The following is a 13,506-nucleotide window of genomic DNA, read 5'->3' on the forward strand; positions in this document are numbered from 1 at the left end:
GAATTATATGACACCAGGTCTTTGATGAATCGGAACAGAGCTGAAAAGAAAAAGCCTGAAGCAAGATTCACCAGATTTGCACCGCTTTGACCTTTGGCACTACGCCTCTTCTAACTGTTGGTGGAGGACATGCGCCAGTAAACCGTACAAAAACAAAAGAAGAAGAAGCCCCTCCCTGCTTGTCTAATGTGAACACGCTCTGTGTGAACGCAGCTTAAGTCACATGCACCTGTACGGATACGGGGTTTGGGGGTTTTCCAGGCCCCTGGGGGGTCGTGGAGGGGAGCAGGGAGCGAGGTGTGTCTTACATGGCCCCACTGGGGAAGCATCTGCTGGTTTCGACAAACTAACATCTACTGGTGACTGTGGAGGTAGGAGGCCATAGGTCCCATTTTGATGTCTGTGGAATAACTCACTAAGAATTTAACCACTTTGTGATGGGGAAGAGTCTCGGATCATATGGTATGTTGCAAATTAGAGCATATAGCATGAAGGGGTTAAACTCAGACTCTTCCAATCCCAAGGCAGGCATAGTCTCATTGTGACACAGCAATATGGTATTTTATTGTTAGTCCTAATTTCAATCAAGTTAAATGTAAAGGGAATAAGCCAGACAATGAGAAGCCCTTGAGGAAGTTTCTTAACTCTAATTCTACATTTAGAAGAAGAGCTAGCAGAGGAGAAGCTGACAGCATTACGGCTTCGTGTTAAAAAGAGACAGTTCACTCTCATCTCACCACAGAGGCCCATTGTTGGAACCTTGCTGTCTGTCTCGATCACCATCATGCCGGTGCTGTGGTACCACTGTAGCTTGAGGCCAGCCGGGCTTCGGATCAGGTACATGTTTCCTGTGTCGTATATCTCAAAGCCATACTTCTTGAAACGGGCTTTAGCGTACCGCGTGTTGACGTAGAGCTAGCACATTAAAATAAACACACGTTCCCATTATAAATACATGGGTAAATTCATGTTGGAGAACAGAATTGAAGTATTTCTTACCCTTCTTTGCAGCCTGTTGATGAGCACATGGTTGGATTGGTGAGTGATGTTAAGTGACACCAGACACAGGTTGGTGAAGTTCCAGAGAAGCTTATTATTGGGAGAGAAAACAAGGCAGATGAATTTGTAAAGTGTTGGCTTTTCCAACGCAGTTTTAAGAGTCACTAGATGCTTGTTTAAATGCATAGAAGGCTTCGGTTAAGGTTAGGCTTAACTTTTTTTATTTGTTGATAAATGGTAAATACCTATATAGCATTTTACTACTCTGCTTTAGGGATGGGTGTATTAATCAGAATATTGATAGTATTGATACGAAGGTGAAGTATTGATAATAGCGTGATGAGATCGGTACTTTCATAGCAGTTTTTCTTCAATATGTACAGTAATAAGCTGGAATTTACACACAGACTTCATGCAACCGCACCATCTTTCAGTCAACCAGTGTTGCCATATTGGGCAAAAACAGACAAATTTGAGTAAATACGTGCCTAAGTTGTGGAAACTGCCCAATCTGGCAACATCGTTTGTCTGTGTAATCAGCGCACCCCCCCCCCCCCCCCTCTGTCGTTGCTGCTTACACACTTGCCCCTCCCCTTCCTGCTTCATTAGAGAGTGGACTCATTAAACAGCAACATCTTTGCATCAAAGGCAGTATTTTTAGAGTTTTCAATTTATGACAGAGCTGCTTTTGTTCACTTTTTACATTAGTGTCTTTGATATTTTTTACTGCCTTTATTATTTTTAAATAGTTGTTTGTGGTGCTGTTATTCTGACAACTTAATTCAATATTAGTTATAGTAATAATGGATTAGATTTATCTGTTTTTCCAGACACTTAAAATTCTTCCAATGTGTCCACCATCCATTCATACTTGAACTACTGACTAACTACTGATGTACCACAGCCGCCCTGGGGCAGACTGACAGAGGCGTGGCTGCCAGGTCAACGCCCCCTCTGACCATCACCGGGACATTCATACACATTCACACACCAGATGAGCAACACTGGAGGCAGGGGGGGTGAAGTGTCTTGCCCAAGGACACAATAACGGTTGGCTGGGGGAAGCAGGGATCGAACCGCTGACCTTTCAACCATTGGACGACCTGCTCGACCACCTGAGACACTGCTGCCATTAAATTTTTTAAATTTTGCTCTAGTTACCGTTATTTAAAATTGTTATTACTGTATTATGCTGTTATTCATATACATATATACGTATGTCCCGTTCACATTGTTAGAATTAGTCAATTAACATTTTTTTGCCAAAAGTCTCCGTCTTGTGTTTTCTCATGCATTAACATGAATAACATTAATTAACAAAAACAAAGGTGTATTGCCAAAATTATTCTATTACCAAACAGTTCAAGAAAAGTATTGGCATCGGTATTGATATCGGTGATACTCGCCTTGTAATTACTTGATGTCTGATCAATACCCAAATTCCCAGTATCGCCCACTCCTACCTTGGATTTAAGGCCCAGCGTGCTTTACAGTCACATTCCCATTCACCCACACACACACAGCTGCATCTTAAAGAGAGTGCAGGTGTGTCTTTTAATTCTCTTGAGGCTCGTTCAACCACCTTAAGGGAATATACCATTGTTGTGCGTGTGATAAGTGTCTTGTAAAGTATTTGTAAGTTACAGGCGCTTAGGACGTACTGGTGATGCTGTTGTACGGTGTCTTGACCCCAGTACCGGCTCCTTACTGACCGCCTGCAAATGCTGCACACAAGCGGTGTGCACATGATACAAAAGTGACTGTAGGACGCCTGTAGGATCACCACACAAGCTGCACCCTGTCTGATTCCTACATTTTAAATACTGGTGGTGTAACGATTATACCATGAATCGATTTATATTCCTACAATCCAACCAGATAAATCTGTCAGAGCCAAGTTGCTAATCGAATCAAACCAACCTATACCATTATAAAATTGTTTCAGAATAAAATAATTCAAATCAAATCATTGGAATTTACCATTTAGATTGAGACGTGGTAGGTTTTCTTTACTATTATATAAAAAAAACAACCAAGCGCATCACATGGGACAACACACATGTGATAGCAGCGCTGCTCAGTAACCATGTATTTATCTCTGAGTCACACTGGTTGAATTCTTGGCCAAAGATGATTAAGTTTACAGTAGGTCAGTGAATCGGATTGTTCAAAATGAACCGATATCGACAATGACTTGTATCACCAACCACACATTGTGATATGAATTGAATCTTTGCTAAAATGATTTGTTACACCCCTAATAAGATCACCACAAAGAAACCCCACGTCTTTGGATATGATCCAGTGTTTGGTAAGAAAACAGGTCAGCATTAGGTAGAACTTGATTCATGATTGGTGGGAAAACACAGCTCATCTTGTCAAAGAAACCTTGTTTTGACCAATGAAAGTTGATTTTTAGAGATAATTTCAGTTTTATGGAGCTTTCAGAAAGTAGACCTTTTCATGTTTACCAGCACAGTTAATTTTGGTTTCTCAGTAATACAACCTCTTTCTGAAATGAAGGAGGAGTCGCTCACCAGAGACTCTGAGTCAGCAGGACACTCCTGTACCATCACAGTAACAGTTTCATTGGGCAGCTGGGTAACTATGTACAGGGCCGCCTTGTAGATGGCAACACTGTTCCCATCGAATGTGATCACATTTAGATCAGGAAACATTGAGCATCGACCTGGAAAACAGTAAGCCTGGTTACATTTTGAGAATTGAAATTCTCAGAAATAACAATGTTCGTGCATGTCCTTACATGGACAGTCCCATTTAGGGCAGCATTTGTCTCCATTGACTAAAACTGCGAAACCGAGCAAGCCACAATTTGGCGGTTCAGCTGAGAAAGGGCAGCTCTGGGACTTGTTGAACAGGACAAGCTGGTTCTTGACGCAGATGTACTTGGTGCACTCATCCACAATCTCCACATATGGAGGCTGGGAGACAATAGAACAGAACAATGAAACAGTAGAAAAGAGCTAATCTAAAAGTGGATCTGATTCAGAGATCTGTGAAATCAAATTAAAGTTGACGTACAGTGCACATCCTTGAAGGTGGTACAGTTAAAGGTGTTGTATCCTCTGGTTTATAACTGGTTGCTCCTGCAGGTGCTGAAGGCACAACTATACTGGGACTAGTGACTCCAAGAGCTGCTGTTGTTTTGTCTGTGGGGTCAGATGGAGCTAAAGTCGTATTGGAACCAGAAATCTCAGAAATTAGTGTAGGTGTGAGCACTTTTGAAAGGGACACAGAAGCTTCTTTGGCTGGGGAGACTCTCCCAGATGAAGTGAGCTCACTAGTGGTTACTATGGGGGTAGAAGTAGATGAGGGGCCTGGCACATTGTTGGGATCTGAGGCAACTATAGTGGTTAGGTGAAGATCTGTTGTACTGCTATGTGTTGTTGCATTGACTACAGCTGCAGGTGACACTCTAGACGTGATAGCGGGGCTGTGACTTGGTACCACTGTTGATGGTCCAACTGTGGTTGATGTAGTGGTTTCTCCTGATGGCTTTGTTCTTGTGATAAAACTGGCAGTGGTGGGTCTGATGGTTGACCTGCCAGTTGATGTAATATTCGAGGTAACTTTTGTGGCTACAGGTACACTGGCTGTTGTCCTGGAGGTGGTTGTCTGTTTGGTGGTGTCAGGTATTGTAGTGGGTTCAGATTTTGGTGTGGACACTAGCAGAGTAATGACTGTGTCCTGGATAGTAGTTGGGCTTTTAGCTACGTCTGAGATTCTTGTTGACAGAGGATAGACAGGTGGAGGAGGAGGAGTTGTATCTTTGGTTGTGAACTGCAGTCTTCCTGTTTCAGCATGTGATACTTCTGTAATTCTTTGGGCAACTACAGGCCTGAGTGTAGTGCTGACAACAGTGGGTGGTAGTAGGGTTGTTGAAGCTGTGGTCTGGGGGCTCTTAATAGTACCAGGCATCGGTTGTGTGGTAACCAGTTTCCTGGTTGTAGTGGCTCCCCTTTCTGCAGTTGGAGTTTCTGATGTTGTAGTTTGGGTTGTTCTGCCTGTGGAAGAGGTAAGAATTGTTGTAGGTGTGACTGGAGGTTGAGGGACTGTAGTGGAGGTAACCACACTTTCTGAAGAGACCTCTGATGGTGCCTTCACAGTGGGTTTGTAGACGGTGGTAAAGGAGGTTTCTCTATGGGGAGGATGCCATGGCTTGGCAGTTTGATCAGTAGTGACAGGAGAGGTAGAGCTTTCTGTTGTTTCTGACAATGGTGTAGCGGTTGTTTCTGTAGGAGACACTGATATTGTGGTAGACTGTGTGGTGAAAAGATTTGTGGACATGTTGAAACTCTCAGGAACAACTAGGGGTCTAGAGGTCACACCACTTGTGGGTGTTTTGTCAGTCACTCGGGCAGCTCCATGCCAGAATACAGAGGAGGCAGGATATGTTGTGTGCGTAATCCTTGAAAGAGGAGATGCTGCTTTTGTGGAAACTCCAGAAATTTTAGATTCTGGGAGTTCTGTTATGGTCACTTCCCTTGTTGTTTTCAAGTTTGTAGTGATGGATGAGGCAGCCATTGAAGCAGGTTTGATGTGGGTGGAATTTGTGGGAAGTAGCTTGGGAATTGTGGTTGTGGTAAAGTTCACCAAATAGAGGTCTGTAGGTAATGTTTGCTGTGTTGTTTTATTGGTATTGAATGGTATCACTGGTGTGACTGACTGTATTTTCTCTTCTGAAGGCAATGTTGGCATGAATATAGTTTTTCTTTCTGCAAGAGGTGAAACTGATCCAGATGTTGTGGATGCTTCACTGGGTACACCAGGCAGAATGGCAGGTGGCGTTGTGGGTAGTTCCTTTACAGTTGTAGATTTGGTGCTGGTTCCTGTATCTACAGTGACATCTGTACCGGGAACAGTTGCCTTGTGTATAGAAAGCTCTGAGACTGTAGCAAGAACTGGGGTGGAAGATTTTCCCACCTGATAGGCTCCTACCGTTGTTTCTGTGATGTTGTCTTCTGTATATACTTCAGTAGAAATGCTACTCATGGTCAAACCCCCCACTGAAGTTCTGAAGGGTACTGCTGTGGTTGTAGTTGAAGTTGTAGCAGTTGTCATGGTTCTAGAGGGGGTAAATGGGCTAACTGTGGTGCTTGGTGATCTGATTGTTGTTGTATTTGATGAAGTGGCAGACAGATGTTCAGTCACGACCACACTAGAGAGTGGTTCCACCGCAGTTGGGTGTCTGATTGGAGAAAGCGGAGACTCCTTTGTACTGAAAGGTCCATAAGCTTTAGAGGTTGTGACGGTGTCAGGCTGGGAGCTGGGCTTGGTGGTATAGATGGTGGTCTTCATGGAAGAGGTGGAAGTAGATGTTCCTGGGCTGGTACGAGCAGAGAAGGCTGCAGCCGGTGGTGTCGTGGGCACATGGCCAGCTGGAATCTCAAAGCCTGAAATTTGTCCAAAAAAATGATAACGTTTAGAAAAGCACTGCACCAGAGGGGAAAATATGGTTCTTGAAGTAGCTTGTGGGTTGAAAAGAAAAGCTGAGTAGCACTACCAAGTTGACTTGATTTAGAGTTACAAGTTTATGGTTTGATTGCATTGACATTTGAATGAATTTATTGGAATACATTTTTATCTTACATATTTTTACTTATGAACTTACTTTGATAAACTTTTACTTTGATAAAGACAACTATTGATTTCAACTGAAGACACATGGAACTTTCATTGTGAAATTTCTGAATTTCTACATTCAAAACACAGAAAAACACAAAACAAAACAAGAAATTGCTGTAACCCTTGTTCTATCCTAGGCACGTTAACATTGGGAGTTGGGTCATCTAGGCCCACTAGACAGTGCTCTGAACCTTTTATCTTCAAGGATTTGTGATGGTAATGGTAAATGGTAAATGGTGTATACTTATATAGCGCTTTCTACCCTATTTCGAAGGCCCAAAGTGCTTTACAGTCACAGTCCCATTCACCCATGCACACACACATTCACACACTGATGGCGGCTCCACTGCCGAACACTGGCACCAACCTCCCACCAGAGGCAAGGTGGGGTTCAGTGTATTGCCCAAGGACACTTCGACACATGAGCGTGCAAGGCGGGAATCGAACCTGCAATATTACGATCATGGGTCGACCAGCCTACCACTGCACCACGGTCGCCCAATGCCATGGATTACATGAAATCTTTCCACCTTTATCCACCTTTGTCATGGTAGGGAGAACACCTCAATGGAAGGGGGGGGGGTCATAGGATAGCACAAGGGTTAAAAGAAAAACTTAAAATAACAGCATTATATAGGTGACTGATTTAAGTTAATCAAAGATTAAGGGCGACTGTGGTGCAGGGGTTGATGTGTCCTTGAGCAAGTCAACCCCACCTTGCCCCTGGTGGAAGGCTGGTGCCAATGTTCGGCAGCGGAGCCGCCATCAGTGTGTGTGACTGTGTGTAGTTGGGACAGTGATTGTAAGGAGTAGAAAAGTGCTATACAAGTATTTACCTCTTTGCCTTTTGTAATTGCTGCACTAAGTTGCTAACTGCTCCCGCCCTCTGTTCTAATTCTGAAATAATTGATTTTGGGAGTTTTTTTGTTGTAAAGCACAAGTTTCTAAGCATGTAAAACATAACTCAAAATTCATTTGGCATTTTACACATAGTCTTACACTACTTTGTTACAGGAAAGAGTAATATCATACTAAAGACATCCCAACACTATCAGCACCACCTCAAAGACAGAGTCAATGGAGGAAAGCAAAATGTTCTTCTAATAATCGTTTGACAAGAACCAGCGAGACGGAGCAACAACGCCTTAGAGGAGCAAAAAGGTAGTGAAAGAAGCTCAAGCCTTATGGTACGTACACCATGGGCTAAAAGCACATTCTTGAACACGCATGTACCACATGGTGTTCCCACCGGACTGTTGCTACCCGATACTAGTGCATGTCCGCTGGAAGTGGTGCAAACCACACAGAACTTGCTCCAGACTTTTTCTTTCACAACTCTATTCAGATACATGAGAGACTTGGTGTCACATAATTCTGGCAGGGGATCAAATGCAAATATACATTTTTCCTCCATGATCAATTTTCAATCTGTTGGCACAAACCAAGACTTACAAGGGATGCCATCCACACGTCACTAGGAAGGTCTATGCTGCTATCTGGACCTCTGGCTCTGTACCAAGCCGGCTCTGAGCTATCCGATAGCCCCACTCAAAGCCAACTGTCCGGCCTCCAACTCTAAACTTCTAACTTTAATTATTTGTACTGTGCCTTTCATTTGCTGGAAACACAAAGCGCCTTATTCTGAAACATACAGACATACAATAAACCTCGACTCAGCATCCATCTGTTGTCTACTTTGATCCTCCTGATCCGTTCCCCGAGTGGCCAAAGTTCAAACAGTTTAACTTCAATTCACATTCAATGAACGCACAGAGCCCAAAAAGGGTCGTAGAAAACTTGCATAGCGACACGTGTCTGTGAAAGCTTAGAGCTCATGAGCACGAAACGTGCACATTCCCCTCTTTATAGAGCCTTTTCATTGGAAGTGGTGGCTCAAACGCGCTTTGCAGAGGGCGGTGGGAACGTAGCTACAGACTGACAGGAAAGCTTTCTAAAATTCTCTCCTTTTCTTTTCCTTTCAGCTTTTCCCTTCGGGGGGGCCACAGCCAATCAGCTACCTCCATATAACCCTGTCGTGTGCATCCTCTCCTCTAACAGCAGCTACCTTCATGTCTTTGTTCACTGCACCCAGAAGCCTCATCTGAGGTAAAAATAATGTGCATGAGAATCCTCTGCAACACCTAAATGAGCACTTACAGTCTTCCATATAGACGCACCGATGGGTAACCTCGTCCAGGACCATATGTGGGGGGCAGAAAGGAAGGCAGCCCTCCACTCTGTGACAAAAAATAAAGAACTTTAAAACCAACAAGGACACATTTAACTCACATTTTAACAAATTTTCTGAAACTAAAGCGGGAAAACAAAGAATCTTAGATAAAATCCTGACATTTCTTGAAAAATCCCTAACAAACTTCTGCCTGTTAATTCAATTCAATTCAGACAGCATTCAATAAATTCAGATCTGAGGTCGCCACAGGGCATGACCCAATAAACCTTCAAGCAAAAAGGCATTTTTCTTTACTGTTATGATCCAAAAACAATGATCTGAGTATTAATTCTCTTTGAAAGACTTAACATCTAATTAACTGTTCATTAGAATAAACATCTCTAAGTTTTTAGAATGGTTTAAATTATCCTGGGAGAAAAAAATCACCATCTTTGAGTTCTATCATTTTTAGAAATCATTTCACAAAGGACGTGTTTGCAGACAAAAACTGTGGATTCAGTGTTTTCGCGCACACTTTGAGATATGACCGATCCAGTTTGTGTTGGTTTGTCCCACAAACCCGAGACCTGCCGGGTCCTGAGCTTCTGCACGACTGAAAGTCCCTTCTTAAAAACAGACCAGCTCATCTGCAGGTCCTTCATTCCAGAACAACAGGGACTGAGAAGTTTTTGCTGTTGTAATTAAGCAATGACACATATGAACAATATGTCCCACATTCTGTTTAATTACACGTTAAAAAGTGTCACATGTGCTCTTCTGCTGTGAACAGACATCCAGACTTTACTAGTCTGTGGATTATTTCTAACTGTAAAAGTAGATGCTTGTCTTACCATATTATTGTCTCAGCGTATTAATCCTCTGACTGTACTCTTAAGAGAATGTAAAGTGGCAAGTGGAGCCCGTTTACTTTTCAAGAAGGCCATAAGGACTTTGGGTATTTTAGCATTAATTATACCATGGTCCTGGTGAATACTCGATTCTGATTGGCTGCTGGGTGTGCATTAAAACCTGATGAACCACAGTGATAATGTACACCTAAAAAAGTAGTTCCAGTCACTGCGCCGGCTTCTTTAAAACAAACTTCATCTTCATCGTCTGCACAGAAACAAGCGGTGAGAGGAGAACTGATGCTTTACTTAACACATCATGACCACCAGCATACATATGACTTTACTTGCCACATTACCGTGATAACGCATCTTACCACGTAACATGGTATAAGCAGGTAAATGGCCTTTGGAGTGTGCATTATCAGAATAAACGCACCTCACAGAAGCAACCATTCTCTACTTTGCATCAGATGATTCAGCTCCACAGCGTGCGTTAAGTAAGGGTTAATGGCTGACGAAGTGTGCATTATCAGAAATGAACGCACGCTGTTGCTTTACGTGCGTTCAATTCTGATAATGCACACTTCAAAGGCCATGAACCCGCTTATACCACGGTCACTTACAAAAGAAATAAATATTCAGTCAGTTTTTAGTCCTTTATTCTTGTTAGTTTTTCCGTTTGAATTGCTTTTTTCACAAAAAGCGGACTATTTGCTACGTGGTGCAGTGCCTCACCACCGCTGCAGTCAAGGTCCAGCCATATAAAGCCATATCAATGATCACGATGTGTTAAGTAAAGATCAGAGAGAAAGTTCTCCTCTTCCCGTTTGTTTCTGTCCAGATGATGAAGATAAACTTTGTTTCAAAGAGGCCAGAGCAGTGATACAGAACATTTAGGCTATGTGACCGGAACTACTTTTTTAAGTCTACATTTTCAATGTGGATTATCACGTTTTAATGCACACCCAGCAGCCAATCAAATTCGAGAATTCACCCGGACCATGGTGTAATTTCTGGTAATGCACACTTCATCGGCCATTAACACTTTCATAAATAATTTCTACGTTTTATTAAAGCTTAAGTTTTCTTAAGGTCCTAAATAAAACAAAGGCTGTCGGCACCCAAAGGTTTTTTTAAGGAGTAACAATTGGATCTTTTATAGCTTGTACTGAAGAAAAGGCTGAAGGGTTTGGAGTGTGTTTGGCATTTGTTCTGACAGAACTTTCACTGGAATGGCAAAGGTCTCACTGTGGGATCCCGGTGCAAGCTTCAGCCGACGGGTCGCTGCAGGTCCTGAAGCAGGGGCGGACACAAGCATCGTACCTCCACTGACACCGAGGACCAGGTTGGCTGTCTGGACCAGGACCTGGGCACAAACAAAAACACCAAGTTTGCACACAGATAAAGGAGCTTTCTGGAAGAACTGTAATTTCTGGGGTTTCATTTTAAAATAGCAAAGAAGTGCATCTTTGAGTCCACGGTGCAGGGAGGAGCTCCGGCGCATCAGACATTTATTGAGTCAGACGTGCAGGCTCTCTGTCTGCAGACGTGCAGACTCTCTGCAGAAGCGCATCGTCTCTGCAGACGCGCACCGTCTCTGCAGACGCGCACCGTCTCTGCAGACGCGCAGCCTCCCTGCAGAAGCGCATCGTCTCTGCAGACGCGCACCGTCTCTGCAAACGCGCACCGTCTCTGCAGACGCACAGCCTCCCTGCAGAAGCGCATCGTCTCTGCAGACGCGCACCGTCTCTGCAGACGCGCACCGTCTCTGCAGACGCGCAGCCTCCCTGCAGAAGCGCATCGTCTCTGCAGACGCGCACCGTCTCTGCAGACCCGCACCGTCTCTGCAGACGCGCAGCCTCCCTGCAGAAGCGCATCGTCTCTGCAGACGCGCACCGTCTCTGCAGACGCGCACCGTCTCTGCAGACGCGCAGCCTCCCTGCAGAAGCGCATCGTCTCTGCAGACGCGCACCGTCTCTGCAAACGCGCACCGTCTCTGCAGACGCACAGCCTCCCTGCAGAAGCGCATCGTCTCTGCAGACGCGCACCGTCTCTGCAGACCCGCACCGTCTCTGCAGACGCGCAGCCTCCCTGCAGAAGCGCATCGTCTCTGCAGACACGCAGCCTCCTTGCAGAAGCGCATCGTCTCTGCAGACGCGCACCGTCTCTGCAGACGCGCAGCCTCCCTGCAGAAGCGCATCGTCTCTGCAGACGCGCACCGTCTCTGCAGACGCGCAGCCTCCCTGCAGAAGCGCATCGTCTCTGCAGACGCGCAGCCTCTCTGCAGACGCGCACCGTCTCTGCAGACGCGCAGCCTCCCTGCAGAAGCGCATCGTCTCTGCAGACGCGCAGCCTCCTTGCAGAAGCGCATCGTCTCTGCAGACGCGCACCGTCTCTGCAGACGCGCAGCCTCCCTGCAGAAGCGCATCGTCTCTGCAGACGCGCACCGTCTCTGCAGACGCGCAGCCTCCCTGCAGATGCGCACCGTCTCTGCAGACGCGCAGCCTCCCTGCAGATGCGCACCGTCTCTGCAGACGCGCAGCCTCCCTACAGAAGCGCATCGTCTCTGCAGACGCGCAGCCTCCCTGCAGAAGCGCACCGTCTCTGCAGACGCGCAGCCTCCCTACAGAAGCGCATCGTCTCTGCAGACGCGCAGCCTCCTTGCAGAAGCGCATCGTCTCTGCAGACGCGCACCGTCTCTGCAGACGCGCAGCCTCCCTGCAGAAGCGCATCGTCTCTGCAGACGCGCACCGTCTCTGCAGACGCGCAGCCTCCCTGCAGATGCGCACCGTCTCTGCAGACGCGCAGCCTCCCTGCAGATGCGCACCGTCTCTGCAGACGCGCAGCCTCCCTACAGAAGCGCATCGTCTCTGCAGACGCGCAGCCTCCCTGCAGAAGCGCACCGTCTCTGCAGACGCGCAGCCTCCCTACAGAAGCGCATCGTCTCTGCAGACGCGCAGCCTCCCTACAGAAGCGCATCGTCTCTGCAGACGCGCAGCCTCCCTGCAGATGCGCACCGTCTCTGCAGACGCGCAGCCTCCCTACAGAAGCGCATCGTCTCTGCAGACGCGCAGCCTCCCTGCAGAAGCGCATCGTCTCTGCAGACGCGCACCGTCTCTGCAGACCCGCACCGTCTCTGCAGATGCTCACCGTCTCTGCAGACGCGCAGCCTCCCTGCAGATGCGCACCGTCTCTGCAGACGCGCAGCCTCCCTGCAGAAGCGCATCGTCTCTGCAGACGTGCAGCCTCTCTGCAGACGCGCACCGTCTCTGCAGACGTACAGCCTCTCTGCAGACATACACCCTCTGACAGGGTTGTGCATTTACCAGCCAGTCGGAACAGCGTGGCCCTGCGGAAGCTCTCCGTGGCTTTGTACTTCAGCAGGTGGACCCGTGACGGCTTGGCGTGAAGGAAGAAACCGGCTTTAGCTTGGGATTCAAAGGAGTCGAAACCCGGGATCCAGGTGTTCCTGCGGATGATGAATGTGGCTCCGGTCCAGAACCTCTCACTGTTCTCCCACTTGGCCAGCCTCATTTGTCCAGTCTGACTCGCATGCAGGAAGTAGTTGGGTCTTTCTGCCGCTTCAAAGGAGACCCGGGAGGAATCTGGACAAGTCATGGAGCAGACAACAGGTGAAAAAAACGCAAAAAGAGTTTTGTTTCAGAGGCGTGTTCCTGTCCAGCTCACAAACGTCAAAGAAAACATAAATCCTTAATGTGTTCAGCATTCAGTTCAACCAGTGAAGAATCATTGTTTGTTAGACTAATGGTAAAATTGTCATTTGTAATTTGATTTGTTTTATTTAGAATGCATTTTTTTTAATCTGAGTAAAACGTTTGG

At 46.0% G+C, this 13,506-nt stretch overlaps 1 protein-coding gene across 2 annotated transcripts in view; it reads right to left on the reverse strand.

Moving 5' to 3' along the window:
- Positions 1-13,506, reverse strand: part of otog (otogelin) — a 103,908-nt gene that overhangs the window by 24,397 nt on the left and 66,005 nt on the right. For both annotated transcript variants that reach the window (XM_023951366.1, XM_023951367.1), the window contains exons 33-40: positions 12,993-13,271; positions 10,915-11,032; positions 8,803-8,882; positions 4,042-6,413; positions 3,764-3,941; positions 3,537-3,688; positions 1,000-1,089; positions 738-915 (exon numbers count right to left, since the gene is read on the reverse strand). In XM_023951366.1, coding sequence (XP_023807134.1) covers positions 738-915; positions 1,000-1,089; positions 3,537-3,688; positions 3,764-3,941; positions 4,042-6,413; positions 8,803-8,882; positions 10,915-11,032; positions 12,993-13,271 — 3,447 coding nt within the window. The remainder of the gene's footprint in view (positions 1-737; positions 916-999; positions 1,090-3,536; positions 3,689-3,763; positions 3,942-4,041; positions 6,414-8,802; positions 8,883-10,914; positions 11,033-12,992; positions 13,272-13,506) is intronic.

This window comes from Oryzias latipes, chromosome 3 (genome assembly GCF_002234675.1).
Source record: "Oryzias latipes chromosome 3, ASM223467v1".
In the NCBI taxonomy this organism is placed as follows: domain Eukaryota; kingdom Metazoa; phylum Chordata; class Actinopteri; order Beloniformes; family Adrianichthyidae; genus Oryzias; species Oryzias latipes.